This window comes from Trematomus bernacchii, unplaced genomic scaffold (assembly GCF_902827165.1).
Source record: "Trematomus bernacchii unplaced genomic scaffold, fTreBer1.1, whole genome shotgun sequence".
Lineage (NCBI taxonomy): Eukaryota > Metazoa > Chordata > Actinopteri > Perciformes > Nototheniidae > Trematomus > Trematomus bernacchii.
The window spans coordinates 8,193,008-8,208,335 of NW_022987705.1; the positions used below are offsets into that span (position 1 = coordinate 8,193,008).

The following is a 15,328-nucleotide window of genomic DNA, read 5'->3' on the forward strand; positions in this document are numbered from 1 at the left end:
CCAGTTACACCGGTTGATGCATGTGAATGAGTTTCATCCTTCTTTGAATTAAAAGTGAATGACTCAATATCTCCTCATTATCATCATTACATTAATCAACCAAAAGTTATACTGAAAAGCTTTTTCAATTATTATTTTATATTTTGATTGATCTCATCATCAATTTTCCTGTTTATTTACCAACTCACATGCCAGTTTCTTTTAATGTAATTGCTCTTGTAAGGACCACAACCATAAGTCATTTAAAGGAGCAGTGTGAAGGATTTAGTGGCATCTAGTGGTAACTTTGCAAATTGTAACCTAAACACCTTTTACAAGCCTGTCAGAGGACTATAGTGGCATTAAGGTAACACTAAAAATGTCAAAGCCCTTTTTTTAAATCAGTGTTTGGTTTGACCATTCTAGGCTACTGTAGAACAACACAGCTGTGCAACATGTCAGACTTTGTGAAGAGGATCTGCTCTCTATGTTGGGCTTATTATAAGCTTACTAACATGACTATTCTTTGTTTCAGGCGAGAAAAGACTAATGAGAAAACAATGAGTATTAATTAAACTATGCCATTAAAATTCCTTCTAAATCCTACACAATTGCTACATCTTCAGCTTAGGCAACCCACCCTGATCACAGATACACTATTGGCCCCACTACTACACCCATTCCATCTCTGCCTTTAGTTTGGCCTCAACTACACGTGTATAGTTTCATTACTGCATCTTGCACAGTCGTGATGCTATGCAGTGACAAAATCTGTCCACAAACATAATACAAAAATATTTAAAGCATAGTTATGCAAAACGTTCAACGTTCAAACACTGAGAACAGACACCAGAAACACTTCTCTGCCATTACTAGGCACATTGCATGAATTTAATAAAGTGCAAATCATACAAAATGTCCCTAAGCCTTCTTAAAGTGACTTTCCAAACCTGGAATGCGGCTGGTGCAGTGAAAAAGCAGTTTGCCACATTGAACAGTGCGATGAGTTTGACTTTGAGGCAAGGCTACTAATTACAAGCAGAAGCCTTGATCAACAGTGTCAAAATCCATATTTAACCCTACCACTACTCATTCTGGTTTGACACACTCATTTTTCACATTTTCCATGTTGTACCATCAATGTGATAAATCAGTTAATAGCTTAAAGTGGATGTTCAATCACACGCTCTTGTATAACTAACTTCTAAATATATAAGTCACTTCCTGAAATCTACAGACAATCACAAAGGTACATTTCTCTCTTCTCAAGCATCAGAGTCCTCTGGAAGACAACATTGCCTTTTTTCTCTTCATCACAGAGCAGTTTCTCCCTCTCCTGCTCCCATGTCCACCCTCCTGTGCACCCTGCTGTCATCTATGTCCTCCCACTCGTCCTCCACCGCCTCTCCATCCTGCGTTCTGTTTGGTCGGTTCAAGCGAAGGAGGCGGAATCTAAGCGGCACCAAGAAGAGGGCGGGGTCGGGCATGGAGTGAGGCCTCTGGGGGGAAGTCACTCTCTCCTGCGGGACACATGCTCTGACCCTCTCCTCCCGCAGGCTGACCCGCCTCTTGTGTCTCGCTTCCTGCTGGTCGGGAGAGGCTGGAGGAGGTGGAGACAGAAGCCAGTCTGAGCCCGCCCCTTCATAATCTTCATCCTCCTCACCTTCATCCTCCTCCTCCTCCTCCTCTTCTTCTTCTTCCTCCTTGCCCGTGGGTTCCTCCTCTCCCTCTGCACCAGACTCCGTGCTCTGCCTTTGCTGGAACAGTTTTAAGCGTGCAGTGTGGAGCTCGTGGCAGAGGGTCGTGGTGGTGACATTTTGGCGTTGCAGCTCACGACTCAGCAGCGTGATTTTGTGGCTTCTACGTTTCAGTTCCTCCAGGAAATGCCGCTCTTCCTCCCTCAGGTTCCTGCCCAGTGCTGATGCCCGAGCCCGACCCACTCGCAGCTCCCCACGTGCAGCGACCATCATGCACTGCTGCTCCTCCAGGAGATGCACGGCAGCCTCACAGCGTGCTACCAGCTCTGCTTCCTCCACTGAGAAACAAAAACACGTACAGGGTTGACTAAAGTATATATAAATAGATACTGTATATGTTCAGGAGATTATGTTTCCATTAGCGTCAGTTTTTCTATCCTTCATATCTCTTTCACTTCATCTGCTTGATCAATATCTTTCAGATTACATTTCATAAAATGTTCTTTTCACTGCACCCTTTTGTGCTCCTTCACACACTTGGAGGAACTTGACTGGATAATTATCATGGTTGTTGCAGAAATGAATGCAAAACCACAGTGCTTAATGGTTCTTGTGCATGCTGCTGAAAAATATATTACATATCAGATATGTAAAAATGATTATTATAGTAATGCAAAGGATAATCTTGAATTACTGGCAAAATGTTGAATTGTGCTTTTTCTACACTTCTCTATAACTCCCTGATATAATTTCCTCATTGTCAGCCAGGAGTTGTTTTGTCTCACCTTCTGTGCTTCTGTCAGGAAACCTGGAATCCAGCTCACAGCTTAGCTCTGCAACCAGGAGGAGTAGAAGGACAACAGAAGACAGAAAAAGATAAGACAGACAGATGAGATTATTTTTGGAGCATTAACTGGAAACAAGGAAGCTGGAGACCGATCTGATGTCTGACAAAATTGACATTTTTGGAAAAACCGCACCAGAGAAATGACAATGCAAACAGAGAAGCGTTTAGGCTGTATGCCACAGTCAGTTCTCCTGGATTCTCCCTGGGTCTGCATATTTAACCAATTATTAGGCTAATATGTAGAAAGTCTACTGTTTGAACATATTATGTGTAGGCCTATATATATTTATAGATCAAAGAATTAGTAAAATAAATAAATAAAGGGACCTATTATGCTTATTTCCAGGTTCATATTAGTATTGTGTGCCTCTACTGTGACATGTTTACATGCTTTAATGTTCAAAAAGTGCCTTATTTTTTTTCATACTGTCTGTACTGCAGCACCTCTTTTCACCCTCTGTCTGAAACCAGAGCCCAGTCTGCTCTGATTGGATAGATGGCCGGCTTTGTTGTGATTGGTCCACCGCTTAGATATGTTCCGCCCCTAAGCTTATCACATACAATGTGAGCGCTAGCCAATAGAAGAGTGAGAGTTACGTAGTGATGTCACTATGTTGCGGAAGTAAACAAAGGAGTCCAATGGAGGCGTTTCAGGCAGGGGACTTTGAACTTTGGGATTTTAGCCTATGCAGTCCAGTTGCATACACATAAACCTATACAACACACAAAAGGAAAGAGAACACCCCAAAAAGCTTTATAGGGCCCTGCAAACAACAGGTAATCAAGACTGACCATGACAGCGCCTCTTCAGGTGTGTGATCTCCAGCTGCAGACCGGCCAACATGGCCAGGTGCTCCTGCTTCAGGAAGGCGATTCCTCTCTCCACACTGGCCACCTGCTGCTCCAGCTCCCCAGCATCCATGGCTGCACCGCACACAACCTGCACACAGAAGCATGTAGCTGAGGGATTTCCCAGTGTCCCAATTTGAGCTCTGATAAAGAGTTTGAATATTATACGGTTTATTGCATGCTAAACACATTAAAACACTACCATTTATCCAGCTAGTGATAACCATCTGTTAGTCTGCTTAATATTCTATCAAATTGAGATTTTCTGCAAGAGCTTTATAAGGTAATTTTCTTATAAGCTAATGTGCAAGCACAACATCTTCAACAATCTCATTTAGTGTTATTTCTCCTTCATAAAAGCTGCTTCCTTTCTGCACCTTTGCTCACTTTCGCTCAGTATACCTGTAACATGCATTCACCAGTCTGACCGTGGCCTACCGTGATACTGAAGCTGTTTCCGATGCAAAGCGCCTCTCATGGATGCTCGTATCGCCCCGCTATCTGTCCTCTGCAGCGGAGATGCAGAAAACAAAAGAGCGAGACGGCGCTTCCTCTCTGAGCTCCCAGGTGAGCTGTAACACTGGTGCAGCAGGCGCTTTTCTTGAAGTGTGAATGAATCCTGCTGCAGTCAAAAATAACCTCCTCATAACCTTCTGGTTGTACGTGCAGTGCGGTCCTGCCGCTATTCACAACAATGCAGCCCTCTGTGAGGAGCGATCAGCGCCGCGGACAGCAGCAGCAGCAGCATGGGGAGGAGGAGCTCCGTGGAAATGAAGCTGTCAGCTGGTGCAAACAGATAGATCCTTTTATTCTTCAAGATGATGAAGTGAGTGAAATGAAAGTATTAGAAAAAACTTGTATTTTTTTATAATTTTTTTTATTTGCATTTTTATTAATTATGTAATGAGAAAAAACGTTTAAAATGTATATGTAGAGAACTAAAACATATATATTTGTTATCATTTCAATATAAATATATAAACATACAGTATGTTTGTGTCTATTTATGGTTGTTGAATGTATACATATACATATTCACATATTCCTGTAGGGCAAAGGTGATATTTATATCATTCTTGTTGAACAATCTCTGGGCGGAGTGATGCTTACAATACAAGAACAACTGCACAAGTTCAGGTTGAATTTATTGGCTCTGTTTGCTAAATAATAATAATAATAATAATAATACATATTATTTATATAGCGCTTTTCCTGGTGCTCAAAGCGCTTGAACATGATTATTTATGATATTATGGACATCGTCCCTTTAGTTGTGCAGAGTAATCGGCCATCAGTGACAATAAAACCCAAATACATTCTGACAGCAGGTAGAACTAAAAGCATTATTTTCAGTGTTGCCAATTGCTTCCTGTGAATTGGTTGACAAGGCTAAGCCTCTCCTTCTTGCACTCCTGTTTGTCACTGATGCTGGGCAGGGGGACAGGCTCAATGCTCAGAGAGGTCTTATAGTAAGGGCAGACTTTGAGGTGTGCAGATATTGGAGGGACATCTGCCATATGCCATGATTCCACTGAGGAGAACAAGTGACTGAACTCCCATACCTAGAGAGCAACAGGAGGAAAAGGAAACAGTTAGTACAGGATTTGTTATTACAAAACACAGTGGTTGTGTCGGATGATTTAGTATTTATATCTCACAGGTTTGGCCCTCCACTTGGCTCCTCCATGTGAGTATGTCTTCTTCTCCCAGCGGAGGGTGACCATGCCTCTCTCCTGCAGCAGAGAGGAGCTCACCTGCCTCATCAGCTGGGACACCAGAGCCAGCTGGGACAGAGACAGACTGTCCAGGAAACTGGCCATGTGGCAAAGCACCTCAAAGGGCAGTATGCTCAGAGAGTCTTCCCCGTCTCCCCCTTTCCGACCTCCTCTCTTCCTCTGAGTGGTGGAGGGGTCCTCTGAGCTCCTGGACGACTGGGAGGTGTCACCTTCTGAGGCTGCGAGTGTCGGACGCAAGTTGAAAATCCTGAGATGCTGACTGTGGGGAAGAAAATGCACTAGGTAGTATATTACCAAAACAAATATCGGAAGGGGTCCTGCTTTATGATTGTGTTCACAACACTTTACTGTGTCGTGAAGTGTCAGCAGGTCAAAACCTTAATAGATTTTTGAGCTTTGCAGCACAGCAATCTGTATACACAACATTGACACGTCATCGGGTTGCTTACCAGCAGTTAAGGAGCAACATTATTATTAATGGACTCATGTTGTTGCCACCTAGCGTATGCAAGTCCAATAATTCCTCTCTTTAAGCTCTGTTTTGGTCTCCACCAAATCCTGAGGGAAATTTGTATCCCTTTAGATGCTAAATGCTCCACTTAGTCATAAGCTAGTCTCTGAATTTGCCAATATGCTGCTTAGTGCTGTGTAACTTATACATCTAATGACAGCAGTAAGATTGAACCAAAACAATAAAGTTGAAGGTTGGATCACAATAAGCTAAAACTAGTTGGACATGGTCATATGAGCACGAAATTAACATTGCCGAGTATTGGCCTTCTATTCACTTCAATGCTATGCTTGCAAAGGGGCTAATAAATCATTTGCTTCTGGTTGCATCACAATGAGTTCAACTTTGGTAAACTTTGGAAGGCAAAGCAGTGTGTCTGTGGTTGACCCAAATTGGCACTACCCACTTTCAGCACAAATACAGTACAGTGTGGTTATCAGTTGCCCATCAGTGCATGTGTGACTTTGTGCTAAACCTCTGTAAAGCCGAGGCGAGCTGCAGATTCAGGTGATAATTCTCGGTAAGTTCAACACTACGAGTTCACATTGTCACATTACTTTCACATTGCCATTTGATGCAATGTATCAGAGAAATATTAAAGGACTCTAAATATTGGAGTCTGAATGGGAAACAGTGCTCACTTGTAGGAGACGGTGGCTTTATGTGTGGAGGGCTGAAACCTCTTCTGGCTGAAGGTGCATCCCAGGTATGATAGGGGGCATCTCTGCTCGAACCATCCACTCAGACTCGTCTGGATGTCACTGTGGACGTTCCTGGAAGATTTGACAAATCATTAATTACTACTTTAATGTTAGTACTTTGCAATAAGAGGAATTCAGCAGGGGTCAAAACACAAACTCAGTCAAACTCAGACACCTGTAATGTGTGGCGAACTCTCTGCGGTGGAAGGTGTGACCGCAGAGAAAGGTGAAGGCACAGCCGGCTCTGGTGTTCCTGCCGCTCACTCTCTCTGACTGCAGCTGGAGAAGGAGCTTCAGCGGCCGGTCCACCATCGCCTCCGCCAGGGTCGTCTTCGCTTTAAACGGAGCCTTGCGGAACGAGTGCGTCTGCGTTCCTACATCCACATAAAGCCCATCGGCGGCATTGGACTCACTGATCTGCATGGAAACCAATCAATCATTCAATGGTGAGCATACCACTTTTTGTTGTTGTTGAATAAGGCCAATGTTATCCACTCACTATCAAAATGAGGTTATTTAAAAAATAAAACTATTAAATCAGGTGTTTACTATAAAGGAGCTAATATCTTACTTTTGTGACCATTTTCAATAGTATAAAACAATAATACAAATCAGACTGACCTTGTGACCCCTGACCTCTATCTCAGCGTAGCCCAGCAGGGTGGCTGGAGCTTCATCACTGAACCAGTCCTCTTCATCGACCTTGAGGTCCGATGTGTCCACACTGCGGGGCTCGCTCGGAGGTCGAGTCGAGTCATAGTAATGAACCCTCCGCTCACCGTAGTGATAGCTGTCGGGGATCTAACAGGAAGAAATATATTCACCATTAGAAGCCAAGCGAGTACAGTAACACGTCTTCTTTAGGTCAGTTTTATTGGTAAATGTTTTGTTTATGATTATTTTGAAGCTGTTTTGGGCAACTTTGAGCATTAATCTAGATCAGTCCAGTTTTTTCTTTGTTCTGTATGCAACAGGTCAGTATGCCCTGTGACCAATGAGCACAATGACAATGTCAAATTAAACGCGCAAGAGACCTATTTTGGGTTCGAGTTTCACCTTAAAAGTTTTGGCAGTTCAGTAAGTAGCCATGTGAGTCAAGAGCAATGGAAGATGATGGAGCTGTATAACTGAAGTCAGGCTTTGGAAACCCTTATTTATTTTTTAGCAAAAACCATATAAAAGTCACTTAAAAATAAATGTACCAACACATGTTTGATATTTAAAATAATATTATAAAATTATAATATTTATGACAACAACCACTGGATTGCCCCCAAAAAAAGACAAAAGAAAAACAATTGTTTTGCCCAATGAACTCTTAGCTTTGAACCCTCACCTTGAAGGAGTACAGGGTCTGGACTGGAATTGGCTCCAGGCTGCCGTAGACAAAATCGTCCTCCCTTGGTGTGCAGGCCTTGATTTTCCCGAAGGCAAGCAGCATGCTGCCATGATGCACCATGTACATGTTGAACTCCTGCGGGGTGAGCTCGTTCCCCAGACGCTCCATCACCCCCTCCTGCCACGGGGCGTGACCTGTTTTACCTGTGTCTGCAGCTGCTTCCTTTTTCTCTGTGTCCTTCTCTTCGGGGTTTGGGTTTTGTTTGGGATTGTCTTGGTTTGCCTGAGCAGCAGCACAGCCGCCTCTCTCCATGCTGAACATCATGTCACACAGGTTGTATGTCCCTTTGAAGGGGCCTGAGATTTGCCCTAATCCGTTCTGTTCAACAACATTACTCCCACACGAGTTGCTTTCTGCAGAAACTGATGTGAGGAAACAGAAAACAGTGATGAAAATACAACAGTTGAGGAGAAAAAAGAACTTCTATTATTTTGTGAGTTTAAAATATAGATAACATACCTTCATTAGTAGCTGTGTCTGTGTCACCGTTAACAAACCCTCCTATTGCAGCCTCTTCTTTCTTCTCCTTCTCTTCTGCCTCCATCAACTCTGGATAGATAGGATTCATTTCCAGGCGTTCATAAAGGTCTGTCTGATCCACCAGGGCCATGGCGAGGTCTAGAGGCTGCTCCTGCCCTTCACTTTCCTTCAGCACGTTCTCCTGCAGGGCTATTTCGCTGTGAGGGTTTGTTTCGTCAATCGGCCACCGGATCCACTCCATGGAGCAACACACCAGGCTGGCAGGACACACCTGGAGGTGAGCTGCCTGTGAGGAGCGAGGCATGTGGAGCGGGCAGCCGAACCCAGCGTTGAGGCAGGGCACCCTCACGTTGGGGCAGAGCAGCAGGTGGTCCTCCTCTTTGCACAGGTGGAAGACAGCTCCACAGAGCAGGCGGCAGGGCATGACAGCGCAGCAAACAGAGACCTCCACCCGAGCCCTGCAGCGCCGACTGTAGCAGGAATCACAGTGGGCATGCTGTCTCACCCTGGTGGCTCGAGTACGATCACTCTGATTGGGTTCACAGAGGAAGAAATGAAAGAAAAGAACAAAATATATATACTGTTTATGAAACATCAAGGCTTTAACATATTTTGATTCAATAAGAATTACAAGAAAGTGAAGACTCACCATCTTTAGGTCTTGTAATCCTGCAACAAAAATACATTACATTACTATTAGCTGATGCTTTTAATCAAAGCCACTGACAATAAGAACAGATACCTAAATCTGTAATGTTAACCTTAAAGAGGGAAATCACATTGCGAGTCATTAGGCTTGTAAAAGACATGTTTCTCTTGCGAGTGAATCTCTCCTCCCTGTTTTGATTGAATGTTATTTAGAGGCCTGACATTTTCCACTTCTCAAGAGTTTGAGCAAGTATTCATTTTGGTGTTTTATTGTTTTCATATAATGTTATCTCATGACCCCTCAGATGTAAACGCTGACCCTTCTAGGTCCGACATACTGCTCGCTGTACAACAAATCAGCAGCACAGTTAAACAGTAAACCTGTTTCACTTGCACTAAACTCTAGAAAAACATTCCTTCTTCTTTCTCACCTGATACTCTAAGTAAGCAGTAATCTATATTTCCTGTGGCACTGTGAAAACAAGATAGACATAAGCAGCTGAAGTACTTAAACTCTACAGTTGTATTACATGTCTGAGTAGTATGACTTTACTGTTTGTAATTAGCATCAACACACATAAACGCAATCAAATAGTTCAACCCATTCACAACGAGAACAAATCTTATCTTATCAAAGGTCTCACCAAGGTCCCACTGCAGACACGTTGCTTCCTTCTCCATTTGTAACGTTGCTTTCAGTGCGTGTGCGCTTTGAACTGGCGGGTTAAAATTAGAAGAGCAGCACCAAGGTTCAGCAGGAGGAATAACGCCTCCCTACCCTCCATTTAGTTTATGCAATGGATTCATCCAGCTCATTTTGATAAATACTTCCTATCTGAGGGCTGAAATAATGTGAACCTGTTTCCAGGTCCACATAAAGAGTAACGTATATGGATTTGACACACTGAATAAATCTCTACTAGAGGACACTGTTTGGATATTAGCCTTTTTTCCCTGCATGTGGAACTCAATTATAAGCACACCACAATAACAAACAGAGGGGAGAGGGTTAGAGAGCTTTCCTGATGTAAGCGTCTGAGGCTGCTGGTAACTCAAACCATGTTTCTGACCACCTGTGAAACATTTCTCGGTCCGTCCTCTTAGCTCTATTAATAACACACACACATAGCAGAAATACACACACTCACAGAGACACTTGGTCTTTAAAGTTCAAGACGGAGCATGTTCTGTCATTTGTATTCTCTTACAGCGGTATGCTAAAGACTGTACTTCACTGCTGCTGCCCATTGAATGCCACAGGACTGCCAGTGTGTGTTCACATGCAAGACTTTGATATTTTACGTTTCTTCTTTGTTTGCAGGATTGACCAACAGCTTCAGATACAAAACTGGTGCCAGAAGATCTGAAGCATGGTATGGTTGGATTTTGTAACTCTAAGATTTTTTTTTCTGTTGTAAATTCCCCTTTTGTGGGAGAAATAAAGGAATTCTGAATCTTAATTAGTTGATATCCCTTTATAGCGTTAAGGGGGTTAAAATAGTAGACCATATTCTGTTTTTACAAAAAGGGAAATTAACTTAAAACACAGTTCTGTTGATTTGAACGATGTTTGGCTGCAGAGCACAAGTTTGACCCTCACACCACTTGTTGGGGTCACTGGAGTAAATAGAGGTTAAAGAAACAATGAGTAGGATTTTCCTTAGACTTGTACAAAAATAATCCATCTCAATTATCACTTATGACCCACAGGAAGTGTGTGGCGTTGCCTGTATTTGCAGGTCTGTCCTCTGCATGCGTTTTAAACAGACAGAAAGCTAGAGAGTTATTGTCAGACAGCAAATCTGGGGTTGGTTTACACTCACTGGAAAACATGAATGGTGTGATTACAAAGTCCCAACCAACCGATCCAACTCACTGTCATGCTTCATGATGGCTTTTTTTTTATCTGTAGCTGGCGTTAAACTGTGGAATTATTTACCGAATGATTTAAAAGGGCTTTATGGACATCTTTAGGATTAAGAAAATGTATAAATAAATAATAATTAGACAGCATGGAGATGTCAGGTAACCCGTTTCGCTGATTGTTGTGGTGACTTTTGATTTAGTTTTTTTGGGTTTCAAGTGACTGTAAATTGTGCTTGTAAGCAGCTGTGATTGATACACCATCTATTTTTGATTAAGCTGCAGGTAAAATAAGACTTTATTCTCCCTGCATCTTTCCATCATGGGCTATATAAAAAAAAAAAACAGCTTGAAGTGTATGTGTGAGTTTTGGTCAGTGTTCCTAAGGGTCGGGAGGTCCTATCTCATAAACATCATTTATATGCTGTCCTTTTCTTTAATTTCTTCCTCTGTGAACCCAATCAGAGTGATCATACTCGAGCCTCCAGGGTGAGACAGCATGCCCACTGTGATTCCTGCTACAGTCGGCGCTGCAGGGCTCAGGTGGAGGTCTCAGTTTGCTGCGCTGTCATCCCCTGCCGCCTGCTCTGTGGAGCTGTCTTCCACCTGTGCAAAGAGGAGGACCACCTGCTGCTCTGCCCCAACGTGAGGGTGCCCTGCCTCAACGCTGGGTTCGGCTGCCCGCTCCACATGCCTCGCTCCTCACAGGCAGCTCACCTCCAGGTGTGCCCTGCCAGCCTGGTGTGTTGCTCCATGGAGTGGAACCGCTGGCCGGCCAATGACGCCCACTCTTATCCGAACACGGAGCTGCATGAAAACCTTATCAGGGAAAGGGAGCAGGGCGGATGTCTGGACCTGGCCATGGCCCTGAAAGACCAGGACCTGCTATTTCACTCCATGAAGATGAAGAATTTGTTCCCAGAGCTGACCCAGAGTGTGGATGAGGTGGAGAAAGAGGAAGAGAAGAGGAAGAGGAAGGGGAAGCAGAAGCAGAAGAAGGAGGCAGCAGAAAAGGCCGCAATGGAGGCTCTCAATCTCAAAAGTTCTCAATCCTTGGAGCCTTTTCACGCGCTTGTCATGAACAACAACGGTGAAATAAAATATGAGAATGAAGATGAGGTTGAGCTTACTCAGGAGGAGAGACTCTGGACTATGGACTCAACAGTTGATGCTGATCTCTTAGAAAACTACAACGCCTGGGAGCGAATGTTCAGTAAGGACATGGGTGGCTGCAGGGAAGCAGGAAAGGCAGCCAAAGACCAGAGTCGTTCTGCAGGGAGAGGAACAGGTCTAGGGACTCTAACAGAGGAAGACACAGAGGATAACTGTGGGGGTGCAGCAGCCTCGAACACGTGCACACAGGGGAGCAGTGCATGCATTGCTTCCAACTCCTCTTCTAGTCTCGCTGGCAAACTGAAGCAAAAGGAATTTGTTTACGGATATGTGGAGCCCATGAAGATTATCACTGTGCGGACCTTTAAAACGCCAACCAGCTTCTCTGCAAAGCATTCCCGCATCCGCAACCCTGGCTTCTACAAGAGGGAGAAAAAAGCTGTGGACACCAGCGACCTGGGGGTGTCCCTGCAGGAGATGCCAGTGTGGGAGGAAGTTCAGGTCAGAGACAAATTCATACCACTTTTAAACACACAATATGAAATACCACTACCACTAGGGGTGAAAACAATAACATGGTTTGATTGCTTACCAAGGTTGCCTGTGATCTTAGTAGTTTATCATTACTTTTCCTGGTGAAGACTTGCTGTATGCCACAAAACCAAAGAAAGCAAAGGGCCGATAGAGGCTAAAATGGCTAACAATTCCAGTAGAGCTGAGGGGACCTGCAGTGGAGTGATAATTACCTGTGGACTTATCAGTATTATCTCTAAGACAGAGAGAACTTTTCACATCTTACCTTTTTGTATAAAAGCATTACCATGACAAATTCACAATTCTTTAAAATATGTGCTCGAATATAAAAGAAATTCAACATGATCCATTATCCTTTTAGTCAATTATCTAAAATGCCTACATATATTTGGGTTTGAGGCTTTAGATTGGAAAAGTAATGTATAGTTTCATTTTGGGCTCTGGTGCATTGTGAAAGACATTTTTGAATGTGCTATAAGCTGTTCCGAAAGCGTTCAAGATGACAAAAAGACTATTATCTATCTTTCTTCTATGCAAAAAGAACTAGACAAACCAGAGCATCTTGTTCACTGAAACCCCTCCAACATGATTGATCTATTTATCAAAAGAATAACTGATGTATCACTGTGTTGTGTTGGATCTGCTCCTCAGGCCTCTCTGCTGTGCTCCCTGGAGAAGGAGCAGAGGGGTCACCTCATCGCAGAGAGCAGGTGCATGGACGGTCTGTTACAGGACGAGGGAACGCAGACTTACAACTTCCTGTCTGCCCCGTTCCTGAGAAACACATCGCTGGCAGATCTGACTGCTGCTAAACCTCTGGAGCTGCACCTCCAGCTGCAGGTGGAGAGCGTCACCAGCCGGCACCACAAGGCCAGCTCCGCCTTCACCTTCCTCTGCGGACACAACTTCAAACGCAGAGAATATGGCAAACATTATAAGTGGGTTTTGTATCTGGGTATCCAAATATCTTTGGAATTCATATTTTTTTATATTCTTGTCTCCGACCTGAACTTCCTCCCACACTATTATTGAAGAGGTTTTAGGAGAGGCACAGTGAGTAGAAGAGGGGAAGCATTAGATGAAGTCAATACATACATACATATAAAGAAACATGCGTGTCATTTTGTAAAATAGATGCGGACATTTTGGAGTATTTTACGGTTTCTCTTTTCTCCCCAGAGCCTGAAAATAAACGAAGCCTTAGTAAAGACAATATAAGGCTTTCTTGGCCCAATTCTTGATTGTCTTCTGGTTTAGATAAAACTAAAAACATAATCAGGATACCATAGGAATCCAGAAACTTAGTGAAACTACCAAGTAAGCTAAGTGGGGATGACAGGGCACCTTTTTCCAAGCTTTGTTCAATAAGTGCAAACCTTGAAACCCACAATTTATTCTATTCCGTAGAAAGTCAGGGACATAATCAGATTTTTCATAATGCACTAAACACCATCTCTCTGTCACGGTGAGACGAGAAGAATCCCTAGTGATTAAAACGTCAGATCAATTGATATGTCTGTTATTTATATATTAAATGATCGTAGCAATGATCAATATGCTCTCTCGTGCAGGAACGTCCACAGTGACATTCAGATGTGTGTGAATGGATGGTTCGAGCAGAGATGCCCCCTATCATACCTGGGATGCACCTATAGCCAGAAGAGGTTTCAGCCGTCCACACATGAAGCCACCGTCTCCTACAAGTGAGATAAAACGTTTTAATATAGTGTACTGGCGCACCTTTTTTCTTTGTTTCCTTTTCAAGTGTATTTTCTACAATTACTTGCAGATAAATTACACTCAACCCGGTCAAATCCAGTGCTTTTAACAGTTTCCACCCTGCTTTCAGCGAGGACATCGGCTGCTATAGCCTGAATCCCACCACCCCCTCCTCTCTGGGTGACACCTCCACGTCCAGGAGTTCGGAGGACTCCTCCACCACTCAGAGGAAGAGAGGTCGGAGAGGAGGAGGGGAGGACTCTCTGAGCTCGCTGCCCTACGAGGTGTTGTGCCACATGGCCAGTTTCCTGGACAGTCTGTCTCTGTCCCAGCTGGCTCTGGTGTCCCAGCTGATGAGGCAGGTGAGCTCCTCTCTGCTGCAGCAGAGAGGCATGGTCACCCTCCGCTGGGAGAAGAAGACATACTCACATGGAGGAGCCAAGTGGAGGGTGACGGAGACGGTGAGTAATTACATACATATACATGCGTGGCTTTTTATCACCAAGATCTAGGTAGTTAAAAGTATGTCATGTGCATTAAACAGAAAGTCGTCTTTGTTATTTATAAGAAGGTCAAAATGAAGGTGAGTGTAAAGATAAAATGAGAGCTAATTATTGCATGTGCATATTCATAAAACAGTTCCGCCTTATCTCACATTTAGTATTTGATTATATTCCCTTCAAGCTTATTTCTTTAGGAGAATATTAAATGTAAACAAATAAAGATTAAACCACCTGGAGTCCAAATGACTAATTCAACACGTTTATCATCTTTACCTCATTTGGTGTTTGGCTGCTAGACAGTCAAAGGACACCGCTTAAGGTATACAAATCAAGCTACAAATAATAAATGGGTTTTTACATCATTTAGTAATGAGTTACATCATTGGCCAAATCTACATCTGTATCTGTCTCCCTTACCCGTCTCTCCTCTGTGACTTCAGGTCTGGCAGTTCAGCACTTTGTTCAGTCCTGTCGACTCCTGGTGCTTCCAAAACGTGCCGCCCATGTCCGAGCACCTGAAGGTTTGCCCCTGCTATGAGAGAGAGTCACGGACAGAGAAGATCCACCTGCCGCGCGTCAAAGAAGAAGTCCAAACCAAGACAGGCTGCAAAGGTCCCTCTCTGGTTAGCTTACTCCAAAAGACGATGATGATGTAGTGCCATTTTAATGTATTTGTATAAAACAGGGCCATTCCTTTCTGTTAATTTCTCTCCCGCCTATGCACCATATTGCTGCTTTTCACTTTCATT

General features: G+C 43.5%; 3 protein-coding genes across 3 annotated transcripts; 1 reads left to right on the plus strand and 2 right to left on the minus strand.

The window, feature by feature from the left end:
- Positions 1-687: 687 nt before the first annotated feature.
- si:ch211-274p24.4 (coiled-coil domain-containing protein 92) lies at positions 688-4,073 on the minus strand. The gene is made up of 4 exons (XM_034139945.1): positions 3,811-4,073; positions 3,316-3,463; positions 2,462-2,509; positions 688-2,014 (listed from the first exon to the last, which is right to left on the minus strand). The coding sequence occupies exons 2-4, from the start codon at positions 3,443-3,445 to the stop codon at positions 1,293-1,295; spliced, it is 900 nt and encodes a 299-aa protein (XP_033995836.1). The 5' UTR covers positions 3,446-3,463; positions 3,811-4,073; the 3' UTR covers positions 688-1,292.
- LOC117490276 (F-box only protein 40-like) lies at positions 2,280-15,305 on the plus strand. The gene is made up of 6 exons (XM_034139943.1): positions 2,280-2,307; positions 11,168-12,324; positions 13,009-13,295; positions 13,929-14,060; positions 14,207-14,537; positions 15,020-15,305. The coding sequence occupies exons 1-6, from the start codon at positions 2,280-2,282 to the stop codon at positions 15,233-15,235; spliced, it is 2,151 nt and encodes a 716-aa protein (XP_033995834.1). The 3' UTR covers positions 15,236-15,305.
- On the minus strand, positions 4,377-8,863 carry LOC117490277 (F-box only protein 40-like). Its single transcript, XM_034139944.1, has 8 exons — positions 8,849-8,863; positions 8,179-8,728; positions 7,657-8,081; positions 6,942-7,121; positions 6,496-6,737; positions 6,261-6,392; positions 5,031-5,367; positions 4,377-4,934 (listed from the first exon to the last, which is right to left on the minus strand). The coding sequence occupies exons 1-8, from the start codon at positions 8,849-8,851 to the stop codon at positions 4,722-4,724; spliced, it is 2,082 nt and encodes a 693-aa protein (XP_033995835.1). The 5' UTR covers positions 8,852-8,863; the 3' UTR covers positions 4,377-4,721.
- Positions 15,306-15,328: the final 23 nt, after the last annotated feature.

What these genes read in the sequence shown, in the direction of transcription:
- si:ch211-274p24.4 (XM_034139945.1), bottom strand. Translation starts at nt 3,445, where the DNA reads ATGGATGCTGGGGAGCTGGAGCAGCAGGTGGCCAGTGTGGAGAGAGGA. An exon ending in CCTGAAGAGGCGCTGTCATG is followed by an intron (nt 2,510 to 3,315) that starts GTCAGTCTTGAT and finishes TCCTGGTTGCAG; the next exon opens with AGCTAAGCTGTGAGCTGGAT. An exon ending in TCCTGACAGAAGCACAGAAG is followed by an intron (nt 2,015 to 2,461) that starts GTGAGACAAAAC and finishes TTTGTTTCTCAG; the next exon opens with TGGAGGAAGCAGAGCTGGTA.
- LOC117490277 (XM_034139944.1), bottom strand. An exon ending in GAGTTCGCCACACATTACAG is followed by an intron (nt 6,393 to 6,495) that starts GTGTCTGAGTTT and finishes CAAATCTTCCAG; the next exon opens with GAACGTCCACAGTGACATCC. An exon ending in CCAAGTGGAGGGCCAAACCT is followed by an intron (nt 4,935 to 5,030) that starts GTGAGATATAAA and finishes GTTGCTCTCTAG; the next exon opens with GTATGGGAGTTCAGTCACTT.
- LOC117490276 (XM_034139943.1), top strand. Translation starts at nt 2,280, where the DNA reads ATGGTTCTTGTGCATGCTGCTGAAAAAT. An exon ending in GAATATGGCAAACATTATAA is followed by an intron (nt 13,296 to 13,928) that starts GTGGGTTTTGTA and finishes TCTCTCGTGCAG; the next exon opens with GAACGTCCACAGTGACATTC. An exon ending in AGTGGAGGGTGACGGAGACG is followed by an intron (nt 14,538 to 15,019) that starts GTGAGTAATTAC and finishes CTGTGACTTCAG; the next exon opens with GTCTGGCAGTTCAGCACTTT.